This window comes from Chiloscyllium plagiosum, chromosome 16 (genome assembly GCF_004010195.1).
Source record: "Chiloscyllium plagiosum isolate BGI_BamShark_2017 chromosome 16, ASM401019v2, whole genome shotgun sequence".
In the NCBI taxonomy this organism is placed as follows: Eukaryota; Metazoa; Chordata; class Chondrichthyes; order Orectolobiformes; family Hemiscylliidae; genus Chiloscyllium; species Chiloscyllium plagiosum.
The window spans coordinates 23923841-23946094 of NC_057725.1; the positions used below are offsets into that span (position 1 = coordinate 23923841).

Genomic DNA, 22254 nt, shown 5'->3' on the forward strand with positions numbered 1-22254 from the left:
TTTGAACTACACAATTGAATTGCACCTTTTCACTCATTTATTCATATCTGTTTTCTTTTTATGATATGTAATATTATTTTTACCATTTTTCTTTCCAGGTAACTTTATAATTCTATTTCTGGGTTGAAGTTTTCAATGCACTGTGTTCCTCATGTGCAAATGTCATGTTGATTTAGGTGTATTATAATTTATTTTCATAACCAGTGCATATTATATAAGGAGAAAGTGAGGTCTGCAGATGCTGGAGATCAGAGCTGGAAATGTGTTGCTGGAAAAGCGCAGCAGGTCAGGCAGCATCCAGGGAACAGGAGAATCGACGTTTCGGGCATAAGCCTGAAGAAGGGCTTATGCCCGAAACGTCGATTCTCCTGTTCCCTGGATGCTGCCTGACCTGCTGCGCTTTTCCAGCAACACATTTCCAGCATATTATATAAGGCAATGCATTAGGCTAAAAAACCTGCCGCACAACTTAAATCATAAGATCATGATCAGTTACTTACTGAACCAACTGAGAACCATTGTAAGTATAGGGGCCACATGATATTTGACTGAGTCATATACAGATGTGGGTTAAATGATTAGTAAGTATGTTTGATTAAAGGACATTGTCCTGAAACATTTAATTCTGTTTTTCTCTGCATCACTACCTCCTGACCAGCTGACCATTTTCAGCATTTCTACTTCTTTAAATTTAAGATTTCTAGCATGTGCAGCATTTTGCTTTTAGGCATAATTGCAAGTTTTGTCATTGTCCTTATTGATGCATCTTAAAACTAATCTCTAAACATTGTAGCTGACTCTTACAGGAGCTTGTTTTTAATTAGTAGGCAAATTTGGGTAAAGCTCCCTTTCCACAAAGATGACAGTGGACTATTTGAGGCCCTTTAAGAATCCTGTACCTCTCATGGTCATTTGCTGATGCCATGTCTCAGATTATCACATTAACTGAATTGAATTTCACAATTATTACTCCTCTGAGTGAATCGTTGAGTTGCCGAGTACCCTAAACTCTACACTACTGTACACATGCAGTTGTAACTTTAATAATATTTTTAAACTCATATTACAATTCAAAGAATATCTGCAAATGCCTCCAAAACTGAAAGGAAGAGATTTGCAATGTTAGTGGAGAACTATTTAATATTTCACAGTCTTTGAACACTTTGCATGGTATAAACCACAGTTTTTCGTAACTGAACTTACACTTTCTCTCATACTGAAACAAAGAGATTCAGTACCCTGTACTGTAAACAAACTAGGACTGTAATTTTCTTATAATAGTGTTGAAGTCACTGACCTGAAATTACAGGGGACCATTTACTATCCAGCTGCAATTCTTCCTGAGTAATTAATTTAAAGGGAAACTCCAAACAATTTACAAATGACACATACAAAATTATAATGGGGAATTTGCGATGCAACTGATCATGTCCTGAACATACATTAGTTGAATCTGCTGACTGCTTTTGGGAAGATGCTTATTTCATACATAATATGCATGTTGAACTTTTTACAATACAGTTTAATTACTTGCCATTACTAGTGTGTTTACTGAGCACATCGTAACAACTTACACTTATGTAGTGCTTTTAATGTAGTAAGGTATTTCAAATATCGCAGAAACATGGTATAAAATGATAATAAACCACACAAGGAGACATTAGGACAGGTGACCAAAAACTTGATCAAAGAGGTCAGTTTGAAATAACATCTTAATGGAAGATAAATAAGTAGAGATACTTAGAAGAGAATTTCAGAGTTTAGGGCCTCGACAATTGCAGGCACAACTGCCAATGGCAGAGGAAGAAAATTGAGGATCCACAGAAAGTTAGAGATTTAGGAATGCAATGTTCTAAAAAAAGACTTCTGTCTGGATGTGTTTACAGAAATAGAAAGTTTTTAGTGAATCAAGAGCAAATGTAGGTCTATGAGTACAGGGGTTAATAAATGAAAGGCACTTGGTGTGGTTTCGCAAACCGGCAGTAAAATTTTCAACAGTTTAAGCCTCTCCAGGGCAGAAGATGGATACTGGTCAACAGAAAATAGGAATAGTCAAGTCTGGAAAAAGAAAACAATGAATGGAATCTTGAGTCACAGAGGTCACAAATAGATTGATTTAGCTTAAGACAATGGTCTGGGATGGGATTATAATCAAAGACTGCATAAAACAATTGCTTCTTTTCCCAGTTTTTAATTGGAGGTAAAATTGAAATGATGTCTCATAGATAGAAAGAAAGAATTGAACTTCTACTTTACACAACTACAGGACATTCCAAAGCGCTTTGAAGCTAATTACATACCATTGAATTGTAGTTACTGTTGTAATGTAGGAACATGCAAATAGGAACATGCAAACATGAAATTAGGTAGTAGAAAACATGTGAATTGTAAATCGATGTGTCACATTTCAGATATTAATTTCTATAGTTAAATTCTATATTATGCAACACATTGAAATTGTTCAAATGAAAATACAATCCTGCATCCATTATATTCTAAACCATGTACATAATGAGTTGTGAAGAAATTAATTTATCTATCTCCTATATGACAGTAAAGTATACTAGGACACTCCCCAACCATGTTACCATGCAAAGAAAATTAATAGTGTGCCAAAGATGCAGACAGTAGGGTGGATGACCAAAAGTGTGGTCCAACTGATCAGTTTTAAAGTCTTAATTAAGGTGAGACAATAGAGGAGTGGAGAGATTTAGAATATATTTGAGGGCTTGGAACACAGGTGGTTGAGGGCATAACCTCCAATAGGGTATTACTCTTTGATTGCTTGGTTTACAACATTGAAATGTAAGTTCTATTCTTCTGACTTCATGGAGTAGAATAGAATCACTGTGGTGTGGAAGCAGGACATTCAGCCCATTGAGTCCACACCAACCCTCCAAATAGCATCCCACGTACAGCCCCCCCCCCCCCCTCCCCCCACTCCACTATCCCTGTAACCCTGCATTTTCCATGGCTGGTCCACCTAGCCTGCACAACCCTGGACAAGTTAGCATGGCCAATCCATATAACCTGCACATCACTGGATTGTAGGAGGAAACTGGAGTACCCGGAAGAGATCCTGGCAGACACAGAGAGAATATGCAAACTCCACACAGATAGTCGCCTGAGGGTGGATTCAAGCCTGTGTCCCTGGCACAGTGAGGCAGCAGTGCTAACCATACAGCCATCTTGCTTCCATCACAACTGGATTGTTTTGATTTCTCTGCCCTTACCTGGGAAGGACTTGGATCCTGAGCGTCCTTCTTGATGATCTAATTACTGCTTCATTGGTTTGCCTTTTATGTTGGTACCCCTTTCCCTATATAGACTATCTGACAGTGTCGTTGCTTTTCAGAACATTTGGTGTCACAAGGTTATTTCAAATAAGTGTTTTTAGAATTCAAGTAATAAATATTCTAATATAATATCTGACCCTACTATATATTATGAGAAACTACATTAACCCTGGGATAATATTCTAGTAGCATGTTGTCCCATTGTCGACTGCATTGTTCAGCATTGTGTAGCTTAATTGGTGTGAGCTAACGTAGGTCTATGTAAAACAATATAAAAAAGAACTCATTGAGTAACATGTACCGTTTGATGTGCTGCCCAGTACCCTAGTGATGAAAATTCCCGGCCTTGCCTTTAATTACAACGAGACCTACCCACCTTCAAATTAAGCACATAAGTAATTTCGAGCACTGTGACGAGACAGCCAAGTTACGGGCCTACCGAATTAGTTTTAGACTGCTTGTACTCCCCAGTGAGTACATCTATTAACATTATAATCTCAAACACTGTTTTTCATGTATACACAATTGTCACTAAATCAACTCCACCGAGTCTACAGAGACACTGACCCATGGCAATTCAGCGAAAGTGTAATTATCTCTGTGTAACTTGGGATAGATTTAAGAGATTACATTTCAACTAAATCTATATCAATGCTAATTTTACAAGACTCCAGGTGCTAGCCACTAGGAGATGGCGCACTTGCCCAACAGCCTGTTTTAGAAACGAGGGAGCTTGCTGTGTATCGAAGCAAGGGAATTGATGCCCCCTCTCCAAACAAAAATGACACATATTTTTCCACAAAATAGGTTTGTATAATGCAAAGTACAACAAAAGCACGCATGCTGAATTAGCATTATACAAAGGATTTTCCCCCCAAATCTCTTCATATTCTCTCACTGCTCAATGTTTAATGGCTGATCGTTAATGACAATCAAAAATAATGGAACCACTGATCGGAATTAGAAGGTGTGAAAAGCTTTAATGAGACGATAGTTCACAAATATAATATCTAAGGAGTGTTTCTATTCATTTTTTTTCTCCCAAATGTCTGAATTAAAATGGCCTCTTGTGTGCCTGGATCCAGGCCACGATTCTACATTTGTTCTGTATTTTTTTGTCACTCTCTCTCTCTCTCTTCGCCCCCTCCTCTCTCTCTCTCTCTCTAGAGGTAATTAGAAAGTCTTGCTGTTCTTTTAAACATGAACCGGGGTTCGACAGCTTCATGTCAAGCCAGGGCGTCCCAGGTGAGTAGGAATTGTATAAATACTGCATTAAAAAGAATGAGTTCAAGAGATTGAAATTTAAATACGCACTGTGTATCCACAATTAATTAAAACAAAACACACACAGTAGTTTGAAATGTTGGAAACAACGAGCGACAGCTACGCATTTCTAAAAAAAAACTTGTTACATTATGAGGCATTGGCAAGACTTTCCGTGTATGCTTAATTCCTGGCTCAAATATATGACTGTTTCTAGAGTGTCAATGATAACTAGTCAAAAAGAAATGTCACAAAGAAAACAAATGATTTAGATAATAGGAGGACTGAACAATTCGTCACTTCGTGTTGACCAGATAACAAGGAAGTTGGAAGAAAAGTCGAAAATATAAAGCAAGAATGCTGCCATGCCTGATTTAGCAACAGAGATTTATCAGCACAACAAGGGAATTTGTATATAAATAATTGACGGGATATTTGAAATAATTCAAGGAAGGGAATAACACGAAATAAATCAGGCCAATAACAGCAACAAACCGTCCGGAAAGGGAAACCATGAGGGAAGGTACAATTTACATTTTATGCGTTTTCTTCTGGATGACAACTATTATAAAGTAAATATCGTGAGGATAATTGAAATGATGACTTCTCGCAGTTTTAAAAGTGAGGGGACATAAACAGAACGACAGCAATTGCAGAAATCCGGAGCTGTATATAATTTAAATTTACATTATACCGTTGACTTGCTTCTCTCTCTCATGCATAATGTCTTCAAAAATCTTCTGCTGTAACAAATTTAGGAGGTTGAACTTGTTACATTATTCATTCCAAGTATTGTTCCCCAGTAATGGTTTGCCTAAAACACGAAGCGGTTGATATAAATGTCTTTCGATGTGACAATTCGTTCCACGTTACATAAAAATGAGTTGAATACTGCGGTGGGAAAATTGAACTTACTGATATATTAAATAAAAAAGAAATTGAAGTTGACCAACAAAATCTTCAACTAGCTAATGTTTATATTTTAAAAAGCCATCTGGTAATTGACTTGCTTAAGATCTTGCCTTAATTATGCTTTTAATTAAAGATAATTCAAAGCACTAGACCACATGAAGGGCAATAATTACAAATTACATTACAAAACCAACAGATGTAGACAGTATCTGCTGGGAAAGGAGAAGAAAAGGTGTCGAAATAAAAATTGACCAAAAAGCAAAGTTAACGTTAAATGAGTTGGTGTGTCCAACTACCTTGAGAATTTGGGACATTTCATTATGTACAGTGTATGGAGAATTTAAGTCTTCTGTCACTATTGTTTTCATATTTCTTTGACATATATTGATTCGGAGGCAGCTGCAAGGCTTTGTCACAAGAGAGAAGAGCAGTCAAAATATATTAGCTTGATGGCATAACTTGAACAGGAATACCGAAGCCAGAAACATGACAGTCAAACACATGACCAACTCCTGGTCACCCTATAGAAGCGAGGAATTGGAAAAGAAAATCATTTTCTTTGTACGGTTATAGGATTGAGCAGAGCAGTTTCCTTTCATATATAAAAAGGGTTTCAGTACATCCATGCAATTTATCTTTAATAGGAAGTTTGATTTTACAGTTCCAAACTGCACACCTGGTGTTATTAGAACCATAGAGTTATGCAGCACAAAAGCGCCTCCCCTGCAAGATGGCTCTTCGGCCCATCTTAAGTGTGCTGCTTCTTTTTGAGAACTATCCAACTAGTCTGACCATCCTTTCCCCATTGCAACACGTTTCCTTTTGACGCAGCCCTGTAAATATGAACATTTGACTTTTTTAAAATGTAGTTTGACTTTCCTTTTAATTTTCTCTCTAAGAAAGAGCATTTAAAAATGATTAAACAGCGTGACGGAAATATTTGACAAGAGTAGTCATTTTCTCGATGTATTTGTCTCGATACAAACGAGGTTGAAGTGTTCACCAACTCTTACACGGTTGAAGATTTTGTGAGATAGACTGAAGGAAGGATTTTTTTTTGTTAATTACAAATGATTTGCAATATAAACAGTTACGTAGAGCAGAATGTTTTCTAGGAATCTTGCATTTTGCAGTGAAATACAGTGTTGCACATAGCAACGTCTATAGCGCTTTTTAAAAATTGCACCAGTTATTTGTTAGACATCTGATCACATCTTCAGCACCGAATTGATCTTGAGCTGCTCTGTAGTGCATGAAATGCAAAGAACTCCAGCATTGTTCTACAAAGTAAAACCTGAGCAATTTGTGCCACCCATAGTGATGCACCTTTTTCGATGCTTTCACTATTTTCCAGTTGTTATGAGGAAATGTTGCAAGACAATAGTTTCGTTTCCTGTGTTTAATGTCAATCTCTTTTGAAATTGCAGTGGCTATTACAACAATAAATGGCAGGTCCAAACAAAAAACGATTCTACAATAATTTGAACTTTCGTTTTATTGCATGCTCGTTTTCTGAAAAATACTTCACATCATTGTTGGGTTAATAAAGCGACAGCTTTTCTTCCAGTGGGTTGTTTTGTTAGACTCAAGCTGACACAATAGTGCATGATCTAACTGGCAATGAAATTCCATTTTGATTGTCACATTGCAGTGGCAACATCGACAGAAGTCAATTTAGAGTCCAAAACACACCTTACCAGGAGACAAGCACAAAAATATCTAACGACATTCGCTTCTAACTGTTCTTATTTCCTGTACGTTAATAGCAGAAAATGTGAAGATGGCGCACTGTCTTGAACGCAGTTCCACTCCTTTACTATTTCCTGATACAGCGAATTTGAACCTCTAATTTCGAGATTTTATTAAATACGCCCAATCTTTTACAATAACCCCAGTGATTATAACTACACTTGAAAGTGTCATTTGAGGAATTTTATTACCAAACTTTTCGTTACCAAACTTTTGCAGCAGCGATAGGGGGGGTAAGTCGAAACGCCCAAAATAACTTGCTGGTGTGAATCGAAATGTTGCTATTAGTTAAAACGGAAGAAAATCACGTCTGTCTGACTCAGTTAGTTTAGAGCCATCTACTTGGTATTAGAACACATTTTCGTCCAATACAACAGCATTGATCTCCTCTTAATGTTATGACTAGTACCGTGCAAGTTCAAATTCACAAAGTATCCAATATCGAAATATTATTTTAATGCTATGTGAGATTAAAACAAAATACTTCCTATGAGCAAATGTTCCTTTCCAGCGAAATCAATACATGGACTACTCTCAAAATTGAATTATAAACCAACTAGATAAAATGTAATATTAACAGATAATTTTATATTATACATAGGTTACCTGTTAAAACTGACCCAATATTTTGTGTGTAGATTTATTGATAGCACTAGCCTTTGGCAGGTACTTGTGAAAATTATGCTCAAAGACCCTCAGTTCTCATTTGCTTTGTTTTCTTTGTGAGCAGCAGTATACGTATGAATAAAAACTTTACTTCGAACTCATATGATCTCTTCCAATTTGAACTGAAGATGGATAAGTGTATATTGAGTTTTTTAAAATCATATAGGATACATGACCTACCACATTTTACTTTCTGCTGCGGTAGATACGTTCATAACATGTAAGCGATGGCAAAGCTTCAAAATAACACAAAAAGTTATTTCACGATGTTGTCATCAAGAAAGCTTTTTTTTCGGCCATTATCAAAATTAAGTCTGTCACTTCACGCCGTCAGACACAATGATTGCTTTTTTTCCCAAAAGTGCAAACTGAAAGCACTAAAGAGAAACACCAAAATGACGAGCCGAGCCAGCTGTTATTGGCTCACTTTACACGGGGTGGGGGAGGATGAGCCTTTCAAGTATTGTTTACTTCATAGGGGAACAGGTACTAGTTTTCGGCGTGTAACTGAAAAAAAAAAGCAATGGGATGGCGGAAATGGTGAAAGCGGAACCCATTTCGTTTGCATAACTGCAGATGTTATCGTTTTGGGACACTGACTCATCTGTAAATTCAAGAAATATTGACTGAAAGAAAAATAGAGACGAAATGTTATTTGTTACACATAAAGTTTACCAAATAAATGTTTTCAATTACCACAAACTCAACTTTTCCATTCGGTGCACGATGCCTGTGGCATTTTTTAAAAAATGCACTCACACAAGGAATACTATGCTCAGGCGATTTCAGCTGTTGCTGCACTGAATAAAGTAATGGCTCGGATTATTCAAACCATTTTAAACCAGATTAACTTTAACGTAAAGTTGCACTTGTACTTTCTCATTGTGACCATGGTGCTTTAGATTTGCAGATTTGTTCTAGATATCAATCCCGTAATGAGTTTATAACACTACCGACAATTGTTACTAAATTAGCCTTAGTATAAAGGGTGCGATTACAGCTCATGAACTTGAAACAAGCCGACCCCAACATGAAACCGAGACTGTATGATGTGCCCTTAAAATATACAATTGGCACAGTGTCACTTTCACAGTCGTTTAAATGTAATAAATGGTAAGCTCTTAGAACTCTAAGATTCTGTTTTAAAAAACACTTATCAGGAATATATCTACACCGTAAAATGGCAAAGATTTATTTTCTGTGATCAAAAGATGGAAAACTTGCAATAAATTTAAATCAAAAGGTTTATAAAACATAAAGGAGAGTTTATGTATTAGTTGTTTTCCCTAAAAAAAATGCATTCCCTGGATCACAGCTTTAAGGAAAACATCAGTTAATTTATAGTTACTATACAGACATGTGAGCTGTAATAGCTCCTTCCCCACAAAATGCTCCTCAGTAAATGTGTAAATGCAATAAGTTAAAATTTACGCCACTAACTGGATGGTGATGTGTAATTCACACAACTTTCATGGCATAAAATCAGTTTGTGTGAGGGGTTGAGGGTGTGGGGGGAGGGGGAAAAGGGAAACAAATGATCCCAATTATCAGGAAGCCCACTGGGCTCATTAACATCTTGAGTGTGGACGGATTGCACTCGTTTCCCCCTCCGTTCATCTCTTGCCCTCTGACATTTACTCGCCGCAAACCGCATACCTCTTTGGAATTGTACAATTGTTTTATTTCATTCCCCCCTCCCACCCAACCCCCACCCCCACCTCAGCAAAACATTGGTTCTGGAATGGGTAATTCACTAAGTAAACTCCATTAACGTGTTGACTATTTGTCCCGGTCCTTTTCAAAGATGTTTTTAAAATCATTTACATGTGTAATTTATTTTATACTTGAGGAATGTAGTGACTGGTTGTCTCTTTGTGAACAGAGTTGCTGACATTTCATGCACAGGATCAGCAGCGGAGACACAGCTCAGAGAAGAGTGGAGGGACAGGAAGGTACTACAGATTTAACTAAATTACAACAGTTTTTTTTAACGTTGACTGCATTCTGAGCACCGAGCCCTCTTCTTTTTGCTTAACTTTTTGCCCCCCCCCCCCCCCAAGTCCGCCCCCATTTTCCTTATGGCCTATATCATTAAAGTTCCTACCGCTGTTTTAATGCACAATACATTCCCCCTTGGACAATCACAGGGGCGAAAGAATGATCCTTGTTGGAGAAAGGGGTGTTGAAGTTACGCAAACGTTAGGCCATAAGCCGTGTCCTCGCTCTCTGATGTCTTCTGTTTCGAGGGTAGGTAACAGATGGCAGAGGCAGTCACCGGCAATCCTGAACACATTGTGACTTGCAACTGAGAGTGAAATATTCACTGGCATTTAAATTAAATAGACTCTAATGCTTCAGAAATACTAATTACGTTTTCATTCAACCTTCCTTCAATAAATCAACATTTAAAGATGGGATGATACTCCCTTCGTTAAAAAAAAGAGGACCATTCTGCCCTTTGTAAATCGGTGCAAACAATGCATCCATTCTTACACACAAAAAAAAACACGATGGGACCTCCAAACATCTGTGCAACTCGTCACTTGAAGGAACGCCAGCTTCCCTTTTAATTCGCCAGTGCAACCTGACTTCTTGTTTTCAAATTACAGTTTGAACTTTAAGAGAGAGAACAAAACTGAAATCCCGAATTCACTTTCCCGAGCAGAATAGCCTTAGATTTATTTTAACGCCACTCGTTGTGAGTCTTCTTGTCAAGCGCCATTCTAACTTGCGGATTTGTTACCGACTTCTGTCTACTGAAGAAAAGACCTGAAGAATTTCAAACTGTTGCCACGTTGTTTTGGGAGCCACTATACAACGGGACGCAGCCACACATTTTTTTTCTCTCTCGTTATGAAAGCCACAGGGAAATGGACTCCATGCTTGACTAACAACAGTTTTTTTTCTCCCTCTCTCCATTCCCCCTATACATATGTAAAGGAAGGCCAATAAAACGCACGGATAAAGGCTTTTTCTGCTAGGAAATCTCGGCCAGACAAAACCCTCCACTTGTGATTCTTCAAAGCTCCCCCAAAGCCTCCAGTTTACCAAAGAAATTCACAGTCAATACCTCTGATTGGAAAATAAATAGCTTGTGGATATATATAAAAAAAAACAGCCCCATTGTCACGCTGTGAATGCAGGTTTACATACAACAGCTTTGCTTGGGTAGAGAGAGAGAGAGACTACTTGGATAGGATGGAGAAAAGACCTAATGCGAAACAAGTTGCACTGATTCGAAAGCGAATCGAATTAAGAGTCAATCTTGAGGATCCTCAAATCTGATTCCAGTACAAGTTGCCAGTTATTAAAAGTTTTGGTGGCGTGGCTACTGACCGTAAGCATAACTGTAAACACAGGTGAAATATCCACTAGATCGATATTTCGATACCAATAAGATAAGGGAGTGGTTAAGAAGCGGGCAAGCACGATTATAATTTCAGATATAATGCTTCATCATAGTCAGATTTAACTCTGTAGCAACAGAACGATTGATAATTGTATTTGCCAAGGGTTCCCAAATTCTATCCATTTTATGTATTTCAGATAATTTCAACACAGACATTGAAAGATCTCAACTAGAAATTTTGAATACATTCTAATCACCTTCTATAACTGGGAAATACAACAGGTCTAGCTGCTCTTACGGATTACGATATTTCTGATTAAAAAATGAAACTGAAAAATATTCAAGAACGCAAGTTTCCATTTCGCACTCAACAATGTTCCAGCTTCAAAAAGCCCCCGCCTTCCTGACTAACACCGTTAATGAGTTGATCCTTAATTCATCTCTGACATTGAACAGAACCAAATGAAACCGTTTTGTCTGTCACACGGATTTTGTTTTATTTGCCAACTAGCTATAGTTTATAGATAGCGACTCCAGGGAGATTATAATAAGACAATTTAATTGGTATCCTGCAAAAGACATCACCCCGTTTTTATGTGATTTCAAAGCCAAGCATAGCATTGTTTAAGTCGGCCACATGCAATTTATAGTTCTTTTAACACTGTCTTTATTAGTGCAGTCAGGGCCACTTCCACAGCTGCAGCCTGAACGCTAATTGAAACTAAAGAGAGTTTCAGTTTGGGGAGTTGGGACGTCATGTCGAGGTTGTACAGGACGTTGGTGAGGCCTGTTCTGGCGTACTTTGTGCAGTTCTGGTCGCCCTGTTTTCGAAGGATATTATTCAACTGGAGAGGGTTCAGAAAAGATTTACCAGGATGTTGCCTGGAATGGAAGGTTTCATACATAAAAAATATGCTGGATGGGCTGGTTTTTTTTTCACTGGCGAGTGGGAGGTTGAGGGATGACCATATGGAGGTTTATAAAATCATGAAGGGCGAAGATAAGTTGAATGGCAAAGGTATTTTCTCCAAGGTGTGGGAATTCAAAACCAGGTGGCATATTGTTAAGATGAGAGGAGAAAGATTTAAAAAGGACATGAGCGGCAACCTTTTTGCCACAGAGAGTGGTTAGTGTGTGGAATGAACTGCCAGAGGAAGTGGTGGATGCAGATAAGGTTTAAAGCTTACAAGGTTTAAAACACGTTTGGATAAGTACATGCATTGGAAGGGTTGGAGAGATATGGGCCAAACGTAGACAGGTGGGACTGGATTAGTTTGGGACATGTTCTGCGTGGACTAGTTAGACCGAATAGTGTGTTTCCATATTGTATGACTCTGTGACTGTACAACTCTTAAGTAGTTCCAACAATGTATGAATCAAAGTCTCTGACGGTTCTTCAAATCCGTTGAGGTAAAGACATGCTCACTTAAGTACACCTGTCATTGTAATTCCATTGAGTTATGAATACCCCCGCCCCCCCTCCCCCCAACAAAGCTCAGGCAAACGATTAGCGCAATTAAACTATAGTTTTTTCCGCAAATCTGGTAATTTGATCCAATCGCTCCAGTAGTCGAGCAATGGACATGTTGCTTGGCAATGAATGATCGAGACGCCCTCTGGCGGTTGATTTGTTCGCCCACGTACAATTTTCGGTCATTAATAAAAAGTTCATAATTAGCATATTAAAAAGTTCGAGGGAATTGTACTGCATTGCAGATAAACTAGGAGAAATAGTTTGCAACTGGAATGCAAAGAAAACTGCATTGCCGTGAAAATGAAGTAACTTCGTTCACCCCACTTGCATAGTGGAAATCCCGAAGGTACACAAACCTTGTGTTTTATCCCTCATAAAACGAAAAAAAACTTAACAATAAGACGTGTTTGCTTCAGTTATATTTAACCAGATGAGATACCATTCATGCACTGTAATAGGATCAACATCATTGAATCATGAAATACTCCTAACAGCGTTACTTGGCCTTTATATTATCACACATATGCAATGATTTCAACAGCACAATCACTGGCTTGTAATAATTCGTAAAAAAAAAGTCGCAGATTACCCTTGCAAGTTTCTTTTATTGACTTTTGACAGCTATTTTTGTAGCTATTAATTAAGTCAACGTCTAACTCTTGTTTAGGACACGCCAATCCTTTACTCACTTACACCTTATTTTCCCAAATAAACAGGGGACCGATGACTTCTCTCGGCGCCTGTTCGGAAGCTGGCTAGTGTCTAGCGGGAACCACTGCACCGGCGTCTAAAATTACACTTTAGTTCTCTCGCTCGTTGCGCTTTTCTCGAAATGTCAGTATTTAGGAAAATAGAAGGCAGCTTAAAAAAAGGATTAAAAGCCAAGGCAGTAGTTGAAAAATACAAGTCCCCATGCGCTGTATTGTCACAGCAACCGCTGGCAAAACGGATACTAACGCAGATGTACGACCGGGAAACCTTGTTTCAATGAAGTCAATTTGTGGCAGAAATACAGACAATGTGTGCAATCTCAAATCACTCATAAAAGTGAAACGGTGGGAACATTTAATATTTTGCATGATTGCACTGAATTGGCTCAGACTGTTAGATTATACAGTTAAACTGACCTAACCACGGCAGCAGTTAAATAGACAACATTGTTCCACACATTGTTCTACACGTAGAAAATCCCTGTTTAATAGTTTGCTACTGGAAGCTTGCTGAAGGCTCCTATAAGTTTACGCCTGCACCCGTCAGTGGAAAGTAATCACGAACATTAGATGTTAATTGAGCAGCTTCAGCTAACAAGAATCGCTCCATTTTTGTAGATAAAAAGTTATTTATCAAACATTCTTGTAGGAAGGATTCGGCCGTCGGCCAACTGCTCGTGGAGGTGAAACTGAGTTGAGCCAGACTTTTGCATTCATTCGGCCAATGGCAATACACCGCTAATCCGCCGATCGTGGCTATTCGGTGTTTTACCACACCCACTACACGCCCCGTCCGAAGCCAAAGTAATGGGACATATTGCCTCCCCGACACCTCCAGCTCACAGAACATTAGCACCACCATCAGTCATCGTGCAGTCCTTCAGAGAAAAAAAAATACAGCGTTCAAAAATGTGAAGCCCAGCAACTTTTATTGTGAAAACTGTGGGAATATCACTAACTCCGAATCGAGTTCTGGTCGTTGTTCACTGAAGTGTAGGTCGCAGTCTGATGTGATTTACCCTAAAGACATTTGTACGGTAGCAGGTCATTCTACTGTATCCCATTAACTTCCAACAGTGGCGATATGTAATGACACTTATTACAATGTAATTTTTAAACAAAAACCTTGAGATTTGGGAATTGTGGCAAGACTGGTATTTATTGCCTGTCCCTAGTTCCCTTTGAGAGGTTAGCCATCTTCCTGAAGGCGCTGCAGTCACTGGGGTGAATTAAGGAGCTGTTTGAGAGCAAGTTCCAGGACCTTGATTAAACTAATTGATGCCAAGTTATAGGGAGCACACAACGTCAACATTAAACTTAGAGAATTGACGTTTGGGTTTGTTGCTTTGTTTACTTACTAATTTTCTGTTCGGCCTGAAGTGATACATTCCTCATTCACAACTGCGTTCAGTTAAATGAGAGGAGTTTAGTTTCCTTATTTCCAATTGATGCATTTTGATCTATTTAAATGCATTTGGGGGGTAGATAGCGTAAACGTGACTGGCAGTGCTGACAGATGTTTTGTTGTTAATGGGTGGGAAGAAACCGCAAGTTATTTGATTGTTTGCTTTGGATTTTAGAAATCCAAGTAAATGCTACAGTGTACTGACGCAGTTCCACTTGACCACAAACTCTAGCAAGTAGTATACATGTGAAAAGTGGGGAAGGCTCAAACCAAACCTTGGATATTTCCAGGTAGTAAATGTATTCAGAGCTCAGTGGCTTTTCTGTACACATATCTTTGTGCTAACTCTGACAATGGCTAGCTCTGCCAAAATTAACACTTTCCGAAAGCTATTTAAACATAACCAAACTCAGAGAAATAGGCAAAGAATGCTTTGGGAATTGTTGGATCATGAATCTTTAAATTTTTTTGCATGTTTCTTTAATCAATTTTGAGTTTACTTAGTGTGTCCCAGTTGTACCATTTTGTGTTGATGTAAGCAATTTCAGAAATTAAAATAAGAGCCATCAACTGAATCTGCACTTGCAAATTCCCATCCAAGTCACTATCTGTCTTGGAGTTATATTGCCATTTTGTCAGTGTTGTTGGGTCCATATCCTGGAACACCTTACCTAACAGCACCATGGATGTACTTCCACTCCAAGGAATGCAGCGGTGCAAGAAAATGCTCACCAGAATTTTCTCTGGGGCAAGTAGAGATGGGCAACAAATGGTCCACCAAAACCCATATTCGATTGTGGAATATCAAAAAGGTGTAATAATAAGTTTAACTTGCAGATAATATCAGATTGACTCTTAGACATCCATAATATGATGTATATTTATAAAATTGACATTATTGGTTGAGAAAAGTTCGACTTAATTCACCTTCTACCATTCTGCTAGTTGCATAATATGAGAATGGAGTGGTTGATTAATCATGGTAACCAGTCTAAATTCATTAGTTGACAACTGGAACAGGCACTAAAATGGTGTTTAGTTTGTTTCTGTGTGTGAATTTGAGATAGCTTGTTGGGAAAGAAAATAAATTGCATAAACATCATATTTCAATCTCCTTTAAGGGCTGTTTACAAGGATATTCTAAATTATGTATCTTGATAGGACTGATTAAACAAATGAAATCTCCTCTGAACTAAACCAGATGAAACCCATGATGTGCACTGTCAGTTGTTGTGACTATGTAAGAGTTCTTCTAGTAGTGTGGGTCTGAAGGAACCTCTCTGTCAAAAGGACTGGGTTGAAGTCCTACCTGCTCCAGCCATGTGTCATAGCAGATTGCGAGTTATGCTTGAAATAGAATATTACTGTGACTACCTAGCGTTACATCTTGGGTTGCTTTAATTGACAGGTTCTCCTTCTTTCATCAAGCTTATTTCCAGTGTATTAGCATTTTCTGATTATAAGTGTTGCAAGGTGTGGGATGAAGAATATAGACAGTAGCAAAACATCAGTGAAAACTGAAGCCAATAGCCTCAGGTCTGAGGAAAATCTTCCCAAATGCCTATTAGGGTAGGAAACCTTCCATCCTTACCTATATGTAATCTCTAACCCACAATGGTGTTCTTCACTCTTGTTTATCCCTCTGAAGCAGCTTAACTAGCTGCCGACAAGCCTATTGTGAGATAGAATAACAAGCTGTAATGTGTCAAGTAGAAAGTACTTCAGTATGATTCTTCAGCTTCATGAAGAACAGTTGGGTCTTGTTTGTCAATTTTGTATGTGTGTCAGTTAGCAACCTTTCTGGATGTGAATAAGTGTCCATCTTGTATAACTAAGACATCCTATGGATTAACTATCAACACTTGCTTATTGGTTTTAGTTAGGCTAAGCAGTATTGAATGATGAATGTACATTCAGTTTGAAGTACTTTATATAGATTAAATTAGAAATTCCATATGAATGCACAGGAATTGACATGGAAATCTATTAAATATTTATGAGTTGGTGAAATGAAACTTGCAAATCGAATGCAAATAAATTTAAATAGGCAAATTTCCAAGGAGATTTGGTATGGAATCTCTCTTCTCTTTCAGAAGAAAATTCACTATGAGTAACATTCCTTGATATTGAAGAAGACGGCAAAATGCAGTATGGTCTTGATCACGGGGGAAGCCCATTTTTGCTAGGAATAAGTGAAGAAATATCGAACACTAAATCCAGAATGCAACAGGTTAGGAATCTTGATTATTTTTCGATTATTTACTACTTGTCCAACCCAAAAGTGCAGTGTTCCTGCTCATTAAGTCATCCTCAAAACTCAATCAGGTTGAGTTATTTGTAGATTATAGTACTCAATTGTGCACGACTAAAGGCAAAAAAAGGCCACTTTGTTTACTTGACTCAGAAATGGAGTAATGGCAAGAGCCAAAATTTAAATTCAATGTATTTTAATTCAGAAAATTCAAATTTGCAGAGTTTCTGGATTGCCAGATACTTGAAAAATATAATGTAATATAACATGAATTGAGTGGTACATCATTCTTCAAATAATAGGTAAGTAATGCACGTGCACATAAGTATCTTAATGTGCAGTAAACTGTGTGTTGAAACCTTGATATCATGCAGAGTGGAGTGTACAGGTGTGCTTTGCAACTGATTAATCTGCACACAGTGAGGATGTCTGAATGAGTTTTCAAATATTGTGGCCACTTGATCTCAACGCAATAATGACAGTGTAGAAATGTGGAAATAGGATTCCCCCTTTATCTGAGTGCAGTCACAGGGCAATTACAATTTAATTGCATAGTAAGGGCAAGCATTGAAGCTCAAATTGCCTCATCCCTCCATTCCCATGTGTTGGTCTTGGAAGGAAAAAGGGGAGAAAACTCTTTGAAAAGAATAAAAAATCTCATATTGAGGAAAATAAACGTAGTTGTAGTATCAGATTCAAATTACTTGAAATTGCACAGCATTGTATTGAAGATACCGAAACAGGCCATTTGATCCAACCAGTTCTTGTCTGTAATTTTGCTCCACCGTAAGCATCCTCCTATCCTACCTTATCTAAGTTGGTCAGCAAAATCCTCTATTCACTTTTCGCTCCTACATCTATCTAGCTTCCCTTTAAATGTATCAGTATTACTCAATTTTCGAATAGTAAATTCCACATTCTCACCAATATTTTGGGTAAAGATGTTTCTTTGGAATTTTTCCATTTATAAAATTCATTCACAGGATATGAGTCTCTCTGGCTGGGTGAGCATTCATTACCCATCCCTAATTGCTGATAGTGTAGTCACATGTAGGCCAGACCAGGTAAGAATGGCAGTTTCGGTCCCTAAAGGATTTTCATGAGCCAGATAGGACTTTTCCCTGACAATTGACAATGGTTTCATGGTCCTCATGAGACTTTTAATTCCAGATTTTTATTGAATTCAAATTTCACCATCTACTGTGGCAGGATTTGAGCCCAGGGCCCCAGAGTATTTTCTAGTTCTCTAGGTTAATAGTCTAGTAATAAAACCATGAAGCCATCACCTCCCCATGGAGATTGATGACCATCTGATATAGATGGCCACTAATTTTAGCTGCTTGTGGGAAAATTCTCTGTGTCTACTCCATCAATACCTTTCATGAACTTAAAGATTTTTGTTAGGTGCTTCTTTAACCTCTTTTTTAAGGGAAAAGTAATCCAATTTATTCATCCTTTCCTATTAGGTTTAAGCTTGCAGTTATGATGTCATCCTACCAGATATTTTTATTCCTGCTCACCAGTGCTTCTGTATTCTTGAATAGAACTATTCACAACACTCCAAATGTGCCATAATCAAATTTTGCTTTGATACAAGATTTGCATAACTTCTCTATTTTTCAACTTTATTCCTCCAGAAATAAAACACAATGCTTTGATGGTTTTTGCTGTTGCTTTTTTTGACCTATTGTCTTGCTTTTTGAGATCTTTTATTTGTATTTTATTTGGGTTTGGTCTGCTCCCCATTTAGATTCTTGCATTCTAAATAGTATGTGACCTCTTCATTTCTCTGACCAAAATGAATAACCCTACACTTACCTCCGTTCCAAATAGCACCTGGCATTTATCAATCCTCCCAAAAAAATCAGAAGGTGCTGGAGAAACTCAGCAGATCTTGTCTCTCTGAGTTGAGAGAAACAAAGTTAACATTTACAGTCTGACTTGACTCTTCTTTAGAAGAAGAGTTATATTGGACCCAAAAAGATAACTCTGTTCCTCTCTCCATAGATGCTGCCAGACCTGCTGAGTTTATTCAGCACTTGCTGTTTTTATTTCAGATTTTGAGCATCCATAATATTTTACTTTCATCCACCTATCCCATTCTACTGTTCCAAGTTTCTAAATGAAAAGTCTTTATATATGGCATGTTCTAGAAATTTCATAGGAGGGAACAACTGTCTTGTGCTTAGCTACACTCCTTCATGCAATGTGTTTTCTTCTAAAGCTTCATCTTCCTTTCCATGCACAATGCTGTTTGAAAGATGGCAATAATTTCTCCAGGGCTCCTATTCCTCCACCAATACCATCCAAAATAAATACAATGGTGTGATCACTCTTTATGGAATACTGCAGTGCACATAATAGCTGTTGGAATATCCAGTTAGTGCAATTTTATGGAATTAATTGTATGTGAAGCATTTTGAAATGTTTCTGCGAAAGATAAGGCATAAGTTGATAAGCAGCTTATAAAGTGTGTTCCCTTTCAAGTTGAAATTCTTTTTGCCGGTAAGGACAAGATGTTGCTAACTGACTGCACATATTCTATATTATACAAAATGAGAAACATCAAGTAATGGACTATAATCTATAGAACTAGACAAGTTCAGAAATCTTCTGTTAATCATTACACCTTTTCATATTATTCCAAGTATAATTTGTAGATTGTAACTACTGCCTTGTAACTTGGTGCTCAATACAAGTATTAGTCTTTTTGTCGGTTGTGGTTACTATGTCTTGTGGTATGAATAACACTTAGTCACTGGAAAACACAAATACAATTATTCAGAAAAACTTTCAAAAGTATTTTCTGTTAAATTGTACCTTTTGGAATGATTAGTTAAACAGAATTGTAACAAATATCCATACTGGAAAAAATTTTGAACAAAAATGATTTTCCTTATGACTGCCAAACTTCTCAAAAATTAACTCGACTTGTACAATAGTGGCAAAGGGACTTAAAAGATTGTACATATGTTGCAATTTCAGACTTTCATTATATTATTGGAAATTTCAAAAAAGTGGAAATAGTAAACAAATCACCATTAAAATATATATTAGCTTTGAAATGCCATGTCTTTACTCTTTTCATTTGTCAGCAATGTGCCAACAGCTAGACTTGGCATGCTATCACCCATTTTTAATAGGTTCATATAGAATCCTAAGATGATTCATGCTTAATGGTTTTATACTTTTGTGAATGTTCAAAAGATACAGACATGGTACTAATTGCAATGATTCATAATTACAATTGCGATTTCACTCATTTGGTGCCAAGGATGTAATAATTTTGTTTGGCTGTTACTACACAGTATTATCGAGCATTGCAGCGTATAATTCGACAGTTTAATACTAAACAAATACATTATGTCAGTCCTGGTGCATCATGTTGTATCCACATCTCAGAACACCAGTGCAGTAGTTGTGAAACATGTCTTTATCAAGCAGTATTATTTTTGAATGTCCTAAGTGCGATCACGTTTCTCATTTTGCTATCAACATGAATCCTAAGAAGCAATTAAATTGGCAAAGCTTGCCTTAAATCATGAGTGAGATAGTTAATCTATTTAAAAGGAGAAATGAAAAAGATGCATTTAAACAGAACAACTTAGGACATCTAGAAGCAGTCACGTACAAACATACAGATTAGGAGCAAATATAAGCCTTTTGACCTCTCGAAGGTGCTCCACCATTCAATAAAATCATGGCTGACCTGATTGCAGCTTCAACTCCACATTCCTGCTTAGCCCCAGTTTCCTTTGATTCTCTTGTTAGTCAATAATGAGGCCAATGAAGCATCATTTGTCATCAGCCGTTCTTTGCTTTGAAAATAATATCTTTTTCAGGATTACACATTTTTGCCATTCCTGCCATATGACTGAGCAGACTGTATATCTTTGGGCAAATGGAGCAGAACATCCTATAAGATACGAGGATTCAGAGTATAAAACTTTCTTCCTTTTCTTTCCTTCTCTGCTAGTGTGCTGCCCCATCAGTAGGGTGCTTGGACGCAAGGAATGATGCAACTTGGTGGACAATATGTTGCCATTTCAAATGATTGGTAGTAAGCTCCTCCCAGTCATTAATGTCAATGCTGCTGTGCTTTAAGGAGAGCATCAAAATGCCTTTGTAACATTTTCTTTGTTCTCCCTGGGAACACCTGCCATTTGAGAGTTGAGAAAACAGGACCTGACTGGCCAGATGCCTTCCCAGCCATCTGGACACAGTATCAAGTCTGTTGTAGTTGATTTGCACGAGCTTTGCCTGATTGTTTGTAGGGTCAGCTTGAAGAAGGACACTAGCAATTGTTCAATGAGCCTCCCATTGAATTCAGAAAATGTAGTGCAAGCATTGCTGGTGGAATGTCTCTTGCCTTCATGTGTCACTGATGCACAGTCACTGCTGTAATATAGAAGATGTGAAATATAATTTGCAATTATAAAGTGACCAGGTTTTTTTGATGACTTAGGTTCAGAGATAACTATTAGGCAGTGTACTGGGATGACTCTCCTATTCTTCTTCAGAATAGTACTGTGGGATCTGTTTTGTCCACCTGAGATGATTTGGTAAAATGTCTCATCTGAAAGACTCTGTGGTTTAGCAGGATGCTAAAGATACCTTGTCATCAAATGAATAGTAGTTGAGAATCTTCAAATTGACTGAGACACCAAAAAATAATTTCAATAACGCAATCTAATAAGATACATAAAATTAAAAAAATCTATTTGGCTGGAAAAATGTGTTTCAGAAATATGTATTTCATGCAGCAAAAATATCTAACTCTTCAAATACAATATAATCTTTTGAAAATCTAATCACAGTATAGGTTTCATTATGGTGTAGGTTTGCTCGCTGAGCTGTAGGTTTGATATCCAGACGTTTCATTACCTGGCTAGGTAACATCATCAGTGGCGACCTCCAAGTGAAGTGAAGCTGTTGTCTCCTGCTTTCTATTTATATCTTTCTCCTGGATGGGGTTCCTGGGGTTTGTGGTGATGTCATTTCCTGTTCGTTTTCTGAGGGGTTGATAGATGGCATCTAGATCTATGTATTTGTTTATGGTGTTGTGCTTGGAGTGCCAGGCCTCGTAGCCCTACACATGGATGAAAAAAAAACACCAATTCGACTGGGACAATACATCTATCCTGGGACAGGCTAAGCAAAGACATGCCAGAGAATTCCT

The 22254-nt window shown here is 37.7% G+C and overlaps 1 protein-coding gene across 6 annotated transcripts in view; it reads left to right on the forward strand.

Annotated features, from left to right (window-relative positions):
• The window catches only part of LOC122557700, a 100208-nt gene that overhangs the window by 27869 nt on the left and 50085 nt on the right, over positions 1 to 22254 (forward strand). For 3 of the 6 annotated variants that reach the window (XM_043705573.1, XM_043705572.1, XM_043705574.1), the window contains one exon: positions 9769 to 9838. In XM_043705573.1, coding sequence (XP_043561508.1) covers positions 9769 to 9838 — 70 coding nt within the window. Of the gene's footprint in view, positions 1 to 4463; positions 4542 to 9768; positions 9839 to 11432; positions 11518 to 16917; positions 17047 to 22254 lie in introns of those variants that run through there. The other 3 variants (XR_006313916.1, XR_006313917.1, XR_006313915.1) reach the window with 3 other exon arrangements.